The 16395-nt window shown below is 40.9% G+C and overlaps 1 protein-coding gene across 4 annotated transcripts in view; it reads right to left on the bottom strand.

The window, feature by feature from the left end:
- astn1 (astrotactin 1) overlaps positions 1 to 16395 on the bottom strand; it is a 162292-nt gene that overhangs the window by 91245 nt on the left and 54652 nt on the right. For all 4 annotated transcript variants that reach the window (XM_029132985.3, XM_029132987.3, XM_029132988.3 and 1 more), the window contains exons 3-5: positions 9226 to 9476; positions 8953 to 9095; positions 5999 to 6148 (exon numbers count right to left, since the gene is read on the bottom strand). In XM_029132985.3, the coding sequence (XP_028988818.2) occupies positions 5999 to 6148; positions 8953 to 9095; positions 9226 to 9476 (544 nt within the window). The remainder of the gene's footprint in view (positions 1 to 5998; positions 6149 to 8952; positions 9096 to 9225; positions 9477 to 16395) is intronic.

The following is a 16395-nucleotide window of genomic DNA, read 5'->3' as shown; positions in this document are numbered from 1 at the left end:
ATCTGCAACGGGGCACCTCTGCAAATGGCAGGGGTGCTGGAGTCTATCCAAGCTGTAACTGGTGGAAGGTCCACACAGAGAACGAGCCCGGAATGAACACGTTGAGTCCATTGTTTCGTGATTTGGAGTAGGCTACACAGGACAGTAAATTAGAACAGGGCACTGTGGTTCAGAAAAGAACAACTGTCCATCTTTAGCCTGAAATGCTCATTGTAGACCTCATGTGGGACAAAAATCCTTTATGAGTGAGCAGCTGCGATTAAACAGGACAAGTGACTGAACAAAAGCTGTGGAAGCTGGAAAGCTGCGAAGCAAAAATGTCAAAGCAACAAACCTGGACATTAAAAGTCAGCCAGTATCGAGAAACTGTCACAGGACAAGGGCTCAAAAACACATCTCATCCTGTAAAACCAGAAGTGGTCTATAGGGAAACTAGTTCTCCCTGTAAGAAACCACAAGTGCCTCAAATACCTCTGAACAATGAGAGAACGTCTCACTCATCATCACTTGATGACTCTTACGACACTAGAGTTTCTTTTGACGTATATCTGCTGTCCGCAAACTGTATTCACAGTCTAGAATAACAGATTACTGATCAACTTACTCATCCATTTTGATTAATACTGTAGTTATTAAAATGACATTCCAAATTCAGAAATAAAGATAGACACTTTTTAGCCATGCCATTCCTTTTTCTTCAACATATACGGTACAGTATGTAGCTGACTTGAATGTTAAATGGCTTCCTGAACTTAGCAGAGCTGTCAAGAGCACAGCTTTCTAAGAGGAGTGAACACAAAAGATGTGTTAGCTATAATGTAATGGTTCTGCACTAGAATAGGTTGAAGGACTGTAATTCAAAGAGCAGTAGCATGTCTCTCTCTGTAAAGTGCAAGTATTTTCAGAAACACAATAAATGTATTTGAAATAAGTGCAGGCTCAGCTGTTACAATTGAAAATGAGAAAATATATATTTAGAGCTGAAATACTTATTATTTTAGGTGCATTAAGTGACATAAATTCCCAAATACTTAGGTAGAAGTGACATGTCATGTTTTCAGCGTATTTATATATTTATCTAAGTCTAATTTATTAATTGATGGTATCAGAGCAATCTGCTGCAGGGTCCAGCTTGCTGCTTACTGTACTGCAGGTGCTTCATGGCTCTTTTTTCCACTCATTAGGGCCCTTGAAATGTAAAGGCCTGGCGCTGGCTGGCTTAAAGAGGAGGAAGTGTCTCCTGAGGAATCAGACCAAACCTCCTGCAGCAGGTACTGTACTTTATCAGCCTTTGGTACCAAACACAATCCAAGCGGGCTGTGCCCAGTGCAACAGGACCATCCAAACATTAACTGGAAGATCGTCTACACAGCAACACGGCACAATTCTGCCCAATGTCTGTTTGTGTTTTATCAGGTTTCCTGCCACAGCCCAAAGACTTGCAGCTGCTGCAGTGCTGCTTTAAAAGTCACTGACTGTCGCAGAGGACCTACAGTATTTCCATATGTTTTGGTGTGTGGTGACTGAAAGAAGCCTGTTCCAACCTTGTTTCACCATTTCTCTGCTGCCCTCGTGCATTAATTATGTCAGTAGGGGGACAAAAGCATCAAGCACAGCGTTGACTTTCCTGTAGACAGTCCAGGCACATTGTCCTTTGGTTGGAAGCAGAGGAGACGGCTCCACCTTCGTTACCGCGTTGTCTCCTTAACTGCAGGAACACACACACTGGGGGCATTGGGTCGCAATCCCACCATAGTTTGTCAAATTAAAGTCCAAAATACAAGCAGTCAACAAAAACTACCAGAGGGGCCATTCTTAAGGTTCCACTTAACTAAGCTGCAAATCCCGTGTTGCTGTGTGCGCGACGCTGCTGCAGCTGCAGTGACAGGCCGTTTATCTGCCTTCTCTGCTCAGCAAAGTATTGAGCAACGTGCTTGAACTGATTAATTGCATCTTAGCTTGTGCTCAGTAATTGTTATTTAACACTTTTTTTTTTTTGATGAGATGGCCGGGCAGCACACGCAGCTGCGTGGCCTGAACTCAAAGGGGGATTTTTCTGCGGATGTGGGTTGGCGGTCGTGCTACAGAAAAGATGGCATTGCAAACTGATATTTCTATCTATCTACATGTGTCTGTGTTCCTATTGGAGAAAGAGAATGAAGGCCTGATGCTAATTTATACCTCAATCTTTTTTGTGACTACAGAACAAGTAAAAACCCCTGATGCATGTGCTCCGGGGTAATTAGAAATAAATTACACCTCTCCTCAGTAATAATAATCTAAAATACTGGTGAGGGCCGGTACTCTACCATCCCATTTGCCAATTATGCTACTTGTAGTTACTTTAGAAGCAGCTTTGGGGTCTATAAATGCCCTGACATATGGAGTAAAGAAAGACACTTGGGCATCTTCAGCAAAAAGGGAGAGACTCATTACGTTACCTGCCTCCACCTCACACAGGCATAAAAGTTGTCCGCTGAGGACAACAATAGCTCTGTTTGTGCATATTTTATGACAGAGATGAAAATAGTTGACTGGAAACACCGACAACAACAACTCAAACTGCATGAAGCAGGTCTAATTGTCTGCTTAGACAGCCTCATTCCTACACAGCAGCTTTTGGGGAGTACTAAACCTGAAAGCACAGAAATTCCACAATAAGTGTGTGTTGGACGGGCACATGGAGAAACAGAGGAGGCCATTTTGCTGCAAGACAATAAAATTCCACAACGGCGCTTCTTTCAGTACATTGTGTCAGCATCGTTTTGCCTTCCTATTTCTGCAATGACCATGAAAATATCAAGTAAATTAATTAGGATGACAATTAGGATTCCCTTTATGTGTCAGAGGGGTGACTGGGTCAGGCCTTGTTCAAACACACATGCAGTTCAAGCCAACGCTGCTGATAAATCCCTCTATGAAGATCTGATTTGTTTTTGATTTGGTACGAGACCTCTGTCGACTCGCCAGCGTTCTCCAATTAACACGTTTTACGCCTGAAACCCGATTCCTCATTATATAAAGGTGACATTTTTAACCACTTACAATAATGTTGTACAATGAAGTCTCAGTCAATTTCGCATTTAGATACATATTCTTCACACAAATTACAAATTGCAGTTGTACAATATGACTTTACAGCTAACTGTAACGTACAGTGGAGCACGTCCTTGAGCGTGAGCATTCTCTGCTGTATAGTATCAAAGCTCTTCAACATTCCATTCCCATGGAAACTGACTGACCACCAGTAAAATCATGCTTTTACAGTACAATGCCAAGATTCATTTGTCACAAAAAGTGATCTGATTTTCATCTGCTGTGCGTCGAGTGTAGAAATACACGCACTGTAGTTTTGGCCGGGTGTCGACACCACGGTGACCTCTGGCATCAAACATAAAGGCCATCGGGGGTTCATGTCCAGCCACACTGACCTTTTCCCTCAGGTTTTGTAGGGCTTTTACAACTTAACACTTATTTCCTTTTGACATTTGAAAGACTGCAATCACCAAAACAGGTACTTGCTACAAGGGAACAACAGCAGCACAAATGTATCACTCACATTCCAAATAAGACACACTGCTAATAACAGGCCCTTTGACCACTGCTTCTTTGGAAGCAGCACAGACGCTGCTTCGTCTATCGTTCACTCAAACGTCTTACGGAGCATCTGAGCTCTGACATTTTTAATATTCCAACACCTTCATTTGGTGCTGCCAACGTTGCCTGGCTCCCCTTTCTGTGGGCTGATCGGGACACTCACTCTTTCTTCTCACCCTCTATTATTCATGACGGAAGACTGTTATTTTCCCCTGTTCTCTTTTTCTATTTAAAGTCTTTTTGTGGTTTGGGAAAACAGTGGTGGCTGTACTTGAAAAAATCAAGGTCAGAGATGGACAAACAAAAAAAAAAATAATTCCACCTAAATCACTGAACTGAGCTCATTTATGGAAGAGGCTGCAATAAATGATGCACACATTCACAGTGAATTCCCTGTTTGTGTTCTGGGGCAGATTTGGAATTACAGCCTGCTCTCAGAGTTGCAGAAGACTGAAGGACTGAATTGCTCATGTTTCATCTCTGCAGCCTTAATCTCCCTCTCTCTCTTTATGCCACAAAAGCAGCCACAGAGTTGTTTTTAATTGGAGCTGAGAATAAAGCATCTTTGCAGCCAAATGTGGAGGAGAGTGAATAGTCTGAGGTCAGCTGAAAATTTCCAAAATGGCATTTAGAAAATGTCACAGCCTCCTTTTTCCTCTTGTTTATCATAATGGGACAGTGTCTCTCGTTTTATTCGCTGTAACCTCCCTCCTCAATCACTCATCATACAGAATAACTCCTACATTCTCACAGTGAGAGGCAGAGCTGACAATGAAAATGAGAACAGATGGAACAAAAGGCAGGACGACACTTCAGATGGATATAGATGCCACTACAGGCAGATAAAGTGTTCGATAGAAGACCTCCATTAACAAAACAACGGACACACGTGTGCTCACATTCACACCACGCTGGCACTCAACCTCTGTATTGATCGGTTCTTAAAAGTGAATCCGTCTCTCAGGATGATTTAGATTATAAGTAAATCTGACCCCAGGTGAGTGTCTTATGGTTTAACATTTCTAACACAGCCCTAAAGTCCTTCCTGTACTATTGATAACTTTTGTCCAATGAGTTGGAAATGTCTCTGGGTCCTTGGGACTTTTCCAAAGGGCATCCATGATGTTGTTAATGATTAAACGTGTGCGGCGGTATTCAGTGAGTCACTGTCATTTCTTTCAGGGCTTTAGAGCAGGGAGAGATAAATATTTAGGAGATAAAAAGAGGTGCGGCTGGGAATTGATGACGAGGCTTCGGCGAGATGAACATGTACACGTAATAACTCCACTTCATAAACGAGGTAAACGTCATAAACGAGGTAAACGCAATAACGTATGTTTGAGTGTGAGTGGCCTTAAAAGCTGTGAATAGAGAGCGCTGCGATGAGAAGTAGAGATAAAGTTTCCAATTATGTACCATTAAAGTGAATGCTTCTGAACACAAAACGTATTCCAAAACCAAGAAAATTATACAAATTACCCAATATATTATTATATATTATTATATTATATATTTATATATTATATTATTGTAATGGTACAGTGCAGTAGGTTCTGCAGAACGGTGTCTAGCATGATCGCAAGGATCAGTGTTACTTTGGCAAAGCTTGTAATAGTTCACTGTGAGCTTTTCATAAATTCTTGGTATATTGGTTTGTTCTGAAAAAATAATGAATTTGAGTAAAGTGGAAAATGTGTACAGTAGCTACACTTTTGTTGACAAACTGTATATGTTTCAACTGATAAAATTGGTAAAACAATTGTATTATCATAGTTGTGAAATTATTCACTTTCTCTTTGTGACTGGTTGATTTTCTAAGTGTAAGACCCTGCACCAGGAGGTTTTGACCTATACAATCCGTGCATAATGTCTTCCATCATGTTTCTCCTTCCCCGATATCTTATTTTGTCCTCAAATCAACCGTAGGAAAAAATGAACAAGCCCCCAATTGTTCCATTAAAATGTAATACTCTTAATAAAAGTGTAATAAACTATTCTCATTTATAAATAATGACCAACCCTGGAACCTTCTCTGAGCTAAAAGGCCTTTTAGGAGGCTAAACAGCTCAGTCCTCTGAGATGTTAAAAACAGGACAGCTGGTCATTTCATCCCTGTGTGTGGTATTTGACCAATCAGTGACGTTCAGGACCTTCACAAACTACGATCAGGACCTCAGGAACATTCTTTACATCATACTGCACCTACTGTACAGTATCACAAGCTTTGTAGAAACAAGTACATTTGGATGTGTGTTTTCTGGCCAGCAGACTGCGACAGCTAAAATAACACTAAGTGCTTGTTGCCATAGGCAGTAGGTAGACGCACAGAGCAGTGGTGTTAAATGTGATCTATTTTATGCAGTTGTGTCAAAGAGCACGTCTATGAGGGAGCGTGACTCACCACGGGTGTTGCTGGAGAGACGCTTGCGTTGACTGGTGGAGGTGTTATGTGGAAGCAGCGTGTTCTGCTGGTGGTTGCTGTCGATGGGACTGGTGGCGATGATGTTGTCCTTGTATTTGTTCATTAAAGCCAGTTTGGTGTTGTCGCTCACTGTGGAGATGCGGGACATAATTACAAACGAATGGGGGGGGGTGCAGCTAGCAACGCTACCGGCACGCGTGAACGTAGGCTCTGAACAATGACAGATCAGTGGCTGAATGTTGTGCGGCACGGTGGTGCGGTGGGTAGCACTGTCGCCTCACAGCAAGAAGGTTCTGGGTTCGATTCCCGGAGGCGGCCCTGGTGCCTTTCTGTGTGCACGTTCTCCCCGTGTCTGCGTGGGTTCTCTCCGGGTTCTCCGGCTTCCTCCCAAAGACGTGCATTAGGTTGATTGGCTTCTCTCCATTGCCCGTAGGTGTGAGTGTGTGAGTGAATGGTTGTCTGTCTATGTGTTGCCCTGCGATGGACTGGCGACCTGTCCAGGGTGTACCCTGCCTCTCGCCCGTAGCCAGCTGGGATAGGCTCCAGCACCACCCGTGACCCCGCACTAGGGAGTAAGCGGTTAAGAAGATGGATGGATGGATGGCTGAATGTTGGAATCACAAGCAACACTTAGTGTAATGCGAGAAAGCACGTCGAGTGTAGAGAAAGCGCAACTCGCCAAATTAAAGAGGGAAAAGCTGGCATGAAATTAAAAGTCATCAAGAGAATAAAAAATATATATGAATTTCACAGAATGAAATGATTTGTTTGGGTGAATATTGAGACATAAACCCCCACTCAAACAGTAAAAAATGTGTAATAACCCTTCAAATATATCATTTCTATGTAAATTCGTCATTCCATTGATCATTTTAAGAAACGCCGGCTGAGATAGCTTTAGAGGAGGTAATCTGCCAGTTGGTCCCCAGCTTCAGTTTTATTCATGGCCCATAAACTATTTACTTCATTGAAACCACAGCATGTTGTTTCAATATCACCACAAATGTCTCGGTATCAAACTGCTGGTAGTTTAGATCTTCACACATCTGCTCTGGTGACTGAATTTGTGCTGTTCCACGATGATGACTGTACATTACAGCTCCCAGGTAAAGTGGACTGATTACCAGTAATTACCATTACTGATGGTTGAATTGTATCATATCACGTACAGTGAACTGACTTACTGAGTATATCATGGTCCTGGTCCATGGCTCAGAGTGACTGTCGACTGGGTTGTAACTATATCTTGGTAGAAGTCTATGTAAAGCCTTGACTTTAATACGTCAAATGCTTTAAAATGTTTGTTTTAGTGCTACATAAACCAGATATGAACTGGATGTAATTTAAGTATTAGTAAGTAATATTGTAACAATTGAGGTTCTTTTGTTGTTAGCTGATTTATTCACATATTCTGAGAGCCAACATTTTTCATCTTGAGTTGTTTACTGTACAGTATATTGTTTATGCATGTCTCCTTACCTGTCCGTTAATCATTTTAAATATATTTTGTCATGGATCACTCTGATTTCGTCGCCTCTGTGGTACAGTAGGACTGAATTTTATAATAACAACCTACAGAAAGCTCCAACCATCACTGATCTTCTGATCTATCGGAGCATCAGCTCTGCTGCAAATTGAGAGAATTTCAAAACTCTTCTACTTCATTACTTTCAGATGATGAATAAAATCTCCAGTTCTCGTCTTCAAAATCTCCAAAACAAATTCTTGGCATGAATGGAAGAATGGAATCCTTTTGATCATTTCCTGGTGTGCAGAATATGTGCAGGTTGGATATTTATATTTGATGCATTGTCTGCATATTAGAGAAAAGGTGATCCAACACCTGATCTGCGTTTTTTGAAAAAAAAAAATTATTAACAGTACAACAAAATCATATTCAGCCTTTATTACTGTGACACTCAAATTTCAAACTCTGTCCATGCACCAACATTAATTTAGATTACTACTTTCCACCTACATGAGAAAGTAAGACGTTTGGATATTTAATTAAAAATCCAATTAGGTTTCTTTAGTTTCACACTGACTGTTTCAAATTGTAATACAGTGTCAGTGTAATTACACTGTTCCCTACCTAGGAAATTATGTTTTGCATACATACGTAACCTTCTTGCAATGTTGTTGAGGAGAAACCCAAAAATGAGATTCATGACACTTCCACATCACTGACTACTTTATAGCAATATTTAAAAAAAATCTAATGCACAATAAAAGGATTAGACACATAAGTGTCTACTGAAAAGGTAGGTTTGTTATGTTTAGGATGCAGTACTGTATTTATTAAATGTTTTGCTAATGGCAGGAGCAAGAAACACGCAAGCATTTAGCTCAGAATTAGTCTGCAACAGCATCTGACTTTCAGCTATTTGCTAATTTTGTGGTTTTCATCTGAGTGTATAATATAAATAAAAAAAAATAGTATGAAGTGGTTTCATGAAAAAAAAAAAAACATTTTCTGAATACAGTTTGCTGGATATTAGGACATGAAGTGGTTTGATTGACAGTTAGAAAAATAAATACACAAAGAAAAATGGACCCAGTTCCATTTACTTCCTATATCGATCATATGCACTAAGCGATAAACCATCAGGATAATGGGGGTGTTGTAATCAAACACTACCAAGTGTAAGTGGTGGTACAGTAACTGCAGTAACCAAGCTTGCTTAGTTATGTACTGTATATTTACATACTCTCTCTTCTTTTTTAAATGACAATACAGTTAACCATGACCTAAGTTAAATTGCATGAGACAATAAAGCAAGTGGTTTAAAACATTCATGGCCTGAATGAACTAATGATTTTATCATTTATTACACAAATATACAGTGGAGTGGCTTTATTTTGTCATGCTCATCATCTACATTACCTTTCCATGACCTGACGTGACTACACTGTATGTGCACCAGTCAACTCACCAGGTGTGAGGTCCATATTGTTCTTGTCATTGCAACCCTGCAGAGAGTCCAAGGTTCGGGTGACTTGGCTGGTAAATTCTTCACCACCATTCATACATTCACGCTGGAGATGGTGACGTAGATCTGTAATGTCATACTCATACCTATGGATAAAGATGCGGTGTCATTCTTCTCTTTGCAATTAGTGAACAAGCCATCCACATTCACTGAATATGCATCCACAGAATAGTAACGAGTACATTCAACCCTCGTGCACCCAAACCCTGACTGTACCCGTCCAGAATCGGGGTCTCCCGGATGCTGAGGGTTCCACTGGAGTTTGGCCCCTGACCACGAGAATTCCTCAAGCTCTCCCGTGCCTGGCCTCCCATCAGAACCGAGGGGATGTAGTGGATCTCATTAGCCGCCTCAGCACTGGCACTCTTCTGGGGCTGAGGGATGCGACGGCGTTTACACCAGCGCCTCCGGGTGTAGAGGATTAGAACCAGGCAGAGGACGGAAAGCAGAAGCGCAATCATCCCGCCCTGAGGGGAGCAGGGTGGCATTTTGAGCACAGACAGAGGAAAAAGGGAGGAAGTACAGAGAGAGAGAGCGAGAGAGAGAGAGAGAGAGAGAAAGAGAGCGAGAGAAAGAAAGAGAGAGAGAGAAGGAGAGAGAGGGAGAGTGAGAGAGAGAGAGTTAAAGGCACGAACAGAGTCACACAATCTAGCCACGAGAATACGGATCAAAGTCAAAGTGATGCCAAAAAAGTTAGTGCCTAACAAACACTGTGTTTTGAGAAAAGCTGCCATGCATCATACAAGCATTTCACCTCGAAACAAAGTTCAGAACATTCCACTCGACTAATTTGTGTAATGCAACTCTGTTCAGTATGTGTTTAAGTGCCAGGAGCTACCGTAAAACCAGCTCCTTTTTTACAGTTTGGTGACGTTATGAATATGACACTATATAAAATAAATATCAAGTTAAATTAAATATGGTTAAATAAAGCAGATCAAAGGCAAATTGTTCTACATTTGTACTATTTTGTTACAGATTTTTGTCGCTTACAGCTGCATAGGATAAATGACTAAATGTAGATATCAACTGGGAGCTGCCTTGAGATCAGAGAGCAAGGGATGGAGACACAAAGGGACACAAAGCACAAAGAAGAGAGTAGAAAAGCAGCAGTCTGTCACAGAGAACATAAAAGGCTGCTAATGACTTTTGAGCCCATTTCTGTGGTGCAGAGATGAATCCCTGCACATGCGGGTGAGGAGCTGAATGTGGGCGCTGGATGGACAGATGAAGGATATTGAACCGGCCGTGAGGACAGGTTAGTGGAGGGACAGCAGCTGAAGCCAACAGAAGCAGAGACAGACGGAACGAGCTGAAAAGGTGATAACACAGACATAGATCAAAGCCACGGAGCCTGAGGTGAGACGTGCTGAGCCACTGTCAGTGTCCCACACCCTGCAACCATCAATAAAACAATTAGGCTGCTTCGTCCGGTGGTTTCACTAATTATCTGTCTACTGGAGAGCCTGATTATCATCATCAGGAGCATTGGATCTTCTCTGTCCATGAGGAGAATATGTACATGTACATGTAACTACCAACGTAACAAGCAGGACTAAATCCCAGCCAAATGAAGACCAGTGCAAGTAAAGCCGTCCACAGCATGTTTAAGAGGTGAATGCTAAAAAAGTGGTGACCGTGTTTGTCTGTGAAGGATTTTTATTTGTGTTCTAGTATTAGTCCGTTTAATTGGCAGTAAGTGATGAACGCAGGAAAAAATAAAGAACTGAAGTGAGGGTTTTAAAGCCTTTTGAACAGGAATTGCCACACTTTTAATATTTACTGTGATGTAGATTGATGGCAGCCAGCTGAGAACCAGGTGACTTGTGAAATTTGAAAGTATGTCAAGGTGACAAAAAGACAAAACACTTTATTTGTTTGTTTCAAACAAAAATGAAAGAAATGAAGTTCTTCCTCTGATCAGAGAGTTACTACTAGCTACTAACAGGAGGTAGGTGATACATTTATAATAAATAAATAAATAGAACCTAAGCTTTTTCAAACAAGTAGAACCAGTTACAGAAAGATAAGTAAAAAGTGTGAAATAAAATATCAGTAATATGTAAATATTAGTAATTTACATAAAACAAATCCCCTTTGAAACATATTAGGAGTTCTGAGGCTGAATAACAATGGAAGTTTCTGTTGCTCATATTAATTGGAATTGGCAAAGTAGAGGTGCATTTGCATAAGTTGTTTGCTTAATCTGCATAGTCAAGGGCATTAACAAATGACACCATGATAGGGGCCACTTATGCAGGAAATCTGCATGCACAGTGGTCAAAAAGGAGACGGAGTAATTTGGCTTGGAGTTATTACATTTTCAGCACTTTGAAAGTCACTGATTACGTCTTCTACTCATGATCACGTAAAACTGAATACATGACAGGCCACGATAGTTGAGATATTAGTGACGTGCTGTAATTATTTGCAATGGAATGGCACTAATAGAATTATAGGTATGTATATTAATGTACAGTGTATCTGCTGCAGGGATTCACACAGTGACCAGTGACACAGACACAAAGTCACACAAACTGTAATGACCTGTTAAGTAAAGAAACCATGAATGATGGAATGATCCTTATTAAGAAGACACAAAAACAAGATATCTCACTTCCCAGAGAAGAACAGAGCAACAAACAACCAACCACTTGTTCCGTTCTGACTCCTGGTAGAAATGTCAGGACTACGTCAGCAACAGATTCTGAATGCCGGTTTGGACCCGCAGGAGAGGAAGTGACCCCAGCACGACCGAAAAGCTGCAATATCACCACTGCTGTAACTCATCAGAGCGACTGAGTGGAACAACTGATAAACATGTGTCTGAGCACCATCCTTGTGTAAAACTGGGCAACAATAGTTTAGAGTTTTGAGTGGGGGTAAACAAATGCATAAGTGGTGTTTGTCTAATTATTTGGAATGTGATTTTCTCTTGATTGCTTAAGATTAAGGTCTTTCAACACATTCAGCTGGGTTTCTTTCCCTATCTCTACTAAAGCTAAGTCCAGTGGCTGCGAGTGAGTAAATTATGTATTACTGAAAATGTTGCTGAAAAGAAAAAATGGAACGCAGACTTCCTGCCTTATTCCTAGTTATTAAAATTCAAAAAACTTCCAAACAAAAGGTTGACAAGTGGTCGTGAGACTGTGCAAACATTGTGAACACATCCAACGGGGTGTGAACCGGACATACTGAAGAATAAGACTATACATTTGACCTGTGGGAGCAGTGGGCAGACTGGTGGGAACCTGGGACCAGCCACACAAAGAAATATAAACGTTAACATGAATAATTTAGCAGATAAATATGAAAATAGAATAGAAACCTTAATGATGTCCAATACTTTATAGTCTCAATTAAACCTATCTCAATGACAAGTTCAAAGCCATCAACCTGCATTAGCACCCAGGTGGACAGGGGGATAATATAGATCATATGGAAAACGCAGTTTGATTCCAAGTAATGTCGAGCATTAAAGTGGGGACTAAGTGGACCTTGTCCTCTTATAGAGCCAATAAATCCAAAACACACATCAAAGCTTGCCGGCGATCTGGCCTCATAATCTACTTACTAACGGATGAGGATGATGTTATAATGGCACCAGTGCTTCTCATGACTTACACTCCTGTCATGTACGCCCTGAATGAGGGGGAGAAGACGTGGTTTTCCTCAATCTGACAAAGTGGACATGTTATTAGTGCTGAGCTATCAATCTGTCACTTAGTCTCTGAACGTTAGGCATTAAGATGCAGGAGACAGAAAGATCCCCACTATCTGACAGCTACGAGACAACGAGAGGAAGTTTCTGGCTATAAAACGACTATATCAAAGCCAAAGGGCCACTTGATTGAATTTGATTTAAAGATGTGATTAAATGTGAATGGAATTTGAAACATCCTGTTTTGAACTCTTGGATCTGTCACATGGAGGGAAATGCATTTAAGGTATTAAGGGTAAACAGTTGAAACCATTTGATTCAGGGTGGTTCAGGTGGTTACTTGTCTCATCTATATCGATGAAAGGGATGTTAGAAGAAGAAGAAAGCCTTTATTGGTCATTGTCACATACAATGCAACAACGTCATTGGTCTTCGTCATTCAACCCATCCCCTGTTGGAGCAGTGGGCGACCGGGCAGCTGTTGCTCAAGGACACACCTGGTGGGGTTTGAACCTGGGACCTCCCACAGTAGCTGTGCTGGACTCAAAGACAGCAGATAATGATACTGTAGCAACGTTAGCAACTGTACTGCCATCCAATGCCTACAATTAAGAAGACAACAGAATTCAGGCTGAAAGCAAATTAAAAGTTGGGAATTGGGACAGCTGTGCCTAATACAGTGCGAGTGGTTGACTCTCAACAATGACTGACTTCTGAAAGCGGACTTCAGTGACTGGTTCCAGGACAGGTTGTGTTAAAACCTTCTTGCTCACTCAGATTGTGTCCAACAGCACGTCAAGATGTTTTTAGGCCAAAAGAGATTCTGCCTCCATCTCTTCCCCCGTTTTAGTCATTTTGACCTGCACATCAAAAGCAATGATGGCTGCTCACTGTGCAGCCAGGAGTTATTTGCCAACACCTTCCCTTTTGATAGTCACTTTACTTCTGTATGAAGCACAATCTGCACATTTTGGCTGCCTATCTTATTGTAAAGCACACGAAATAGGCTCAAGAGCCGCCAATTCAGGCAGCTACTCCACTCATGTTCATAGCTTTGGCTCTGTCCCTGCACACCTCAACACACTGTTCCCAATAGAGTACAATCTCCACAACAAAGGCATTCAAGTGCTAGAAATATGTTTAGTAGTACTTCTGGTCTGAAGTGGCTGGCAGCATAGTATAATACTATCAGTATTTAAAGTAATTGGTTAAAATGGAGATAACTGCAGTCTCGTCTATTTGAAGGGAATAATACGTCATTCAGTGTGGTTTAAATTGCAAAATCAAAGAATGACTTTGTATGGTTGTAACTGCTGGTTGATTAGGAATTTTGTACCTGACCTCCACACACCTTCACTACATGCTCTGCGCTTCCTCTTACCCGCACCAAATGAATCTGACTTTCAGCTGTCAATAACGAAGCATTGGGTTCACTCATTCATTCAGGTTTCTTCATCTTAGGCACCACCTTTGCTCCTGTACCTTCACTTGTCAGTTAGCCTGAAACTGGTACATCCCTGAATGGTACCCTACAGTTGTACAACTTTACAACCAGGACAACTATTAATTAGTACAGTACACAGTTAGTACAGGTCATCTACAGTAAAGGAGCAGTGCCCAAACTTGTTTTACACCACAGATAAATGTAAACTAATGTTTATCATATAGTTTACATTATAGAAACTTAGCTTTATTTTGAAAAACAAGAAATGGAGTGTTACACGGTAACGTGGGTACTGACAAAGCAAGACTTGCTTCTGATTTTCTTTCTGTCCTTTCTTTAAGTCTAGTTTAGCTGCAACATTAAAAAGAATAAAATCAATGCTTAATTCTCTTTCTGTATGAGGCTTCTACATAAACAAGCAGATGGGCAGCATTTAACATCTGAGCTCCTGTGCGAGTCAGATTTATTAAAACATGCTGTCTGCTTTATAAAACACTGGTCCTAGCTGAGATCCTGAGACAGCGGAAATTATTTGATTCTGTCGCCATATAAAGTTTATCAGACTCCTGTTGTCTGCTAACTGAGACACTGCTTGAGGCAAAAAACACTTTCTACACTTTCTGGGATTCTATAACTTTCTCAAACCTATTAGGACTCATATGCTTTAGTACGGTTAGAGTAATTATAACATATACATGCATAAATGCACACTGTACATGTAATGTATGTAGCATATAGCAAAACAAAACAACATATATTATTACAAATACAAATATAAGACAAATTCTGGTTGTACAGTATGTTGCACTATACAAAACACTGTACAACACAACAGTACATTACAGTACAGTAACTACTGTCATGCTTTTACCTGCCTACAACCAACATTGTGAACAGACAATTCTGTACAGTACACACACACACACACACACACACACACACACACACACACACACACACACACACACACAGTAGTCACACATACCATCTGTTACATGCACTAGATGTCTGAACTACAAAGGTGGCCTTCATATAACCAGATGTACACAACACCACCTTTTGTAACGTATTGTGACTTAAAAGCACCACGGGGAGTTTAACAACTGAGCAAAACATGGCAAGTGACACCCTGCTACTTTCTGAGTTTCCCTGTGTATTCCTGAGGATCACCAACACATGTATTACTTAGAGTTCATGTAAATGACCCAAACTTCCTCTACACTTCAGCATAATTTAATATCTTTGTGATTACAGATATATACTCATTTTAATATGGCTATGCCAGAAAAAAGGCCTGGGGTTTATCAGAGACTACAAAGACGACTTGGATCAAACTATGAAATTGTTGAAAGCAGTTACAGTAAGTAAGTGCTTATTTTCTGAAGACTACTGTACAGTGGCTTTGTCAGGGATTTCTAGTAGAAAACACCAGACTGCACCACTGGAACAAGTGGCTGAACACACTGAAAAAAGGGATATGGGGGGATGTATACTTGTAAACTATACAAATATGCTTCTTATATATGACACACAATAGATTCATTTTTCCATCTAAACATGTATCAGTCTTTCAAATAATATTAAATCAAGAGGGATGTAAAACTAAACTGAAGGTAGTTGTGTTTTGTATTGAAACCCACCCCCTCGTCTGGACGTTGGAGGGAAAGTTACACCTGTCGATTGTCGCAGTGCGCCATCTTTTCACTCGCATTGAGAGGTCTGAGGCTCTCTTACAGTTGGTTTTAAGTAGTAGTAGTAGCAGTAGCTTAAAACCTTCCCCATCCTCCATAGAGGTGCGTAAGCTGCAGAGTTTGTGTGATCATTTTCTGTGGATTTAGTGCTTCCTCCATTCCTGGTTTCAGACCAATGTCAACGCCTCATATTTGTTCAGCAAATCAAGTGCAGTAGGTGTTGCATCATCGAACAGACAACTAGTTGCGCTCATGGCTCCCAGAATGTTTAGTGCTGTGTTGCATACTGTATGATACATACTGTAAATGTACTGTGTTTCTAATAGTATCTTGACAGTCCTCTTTGTGTTTCCCCATGCAAGAATAACTCTCTTTAGTTGCCAAATTCTATATTGACAAAAGCTATCTTTTTTTGATTATTTTTGCCCAAATCCAAAGCCTGGAGCTGAGACTCAGGAGGTGACAGGGTTGTTATAGTTAAGGAGATGGAACCGACCTTCTGCAGGCTGCAACGTCAGGTCACGTGAACTTTGGACCAGTTTCACTGATTAACACTGTAGTTGGAGATGATAATTGTTATGATGATGATA

The sequence above is a fragment of the Betta splendens genome, chromosome 17 (genome assembly GCF_900634795.4).
Source record: "Betta splendens chromosome 17, fBetSpl5.4, whole genome shotgun sequence".
In the NCBI taxonomy this organism is placed as follows: domain Eukaryota; kingdom Metazoa; phylum Chordata; class Actinopteri; order Anabantiformes; family Osphronemidae; genus Betta; species Betta splendens.
This window is presented reverse-complemented; position numbering and strand designations above follow the sequence as displayed.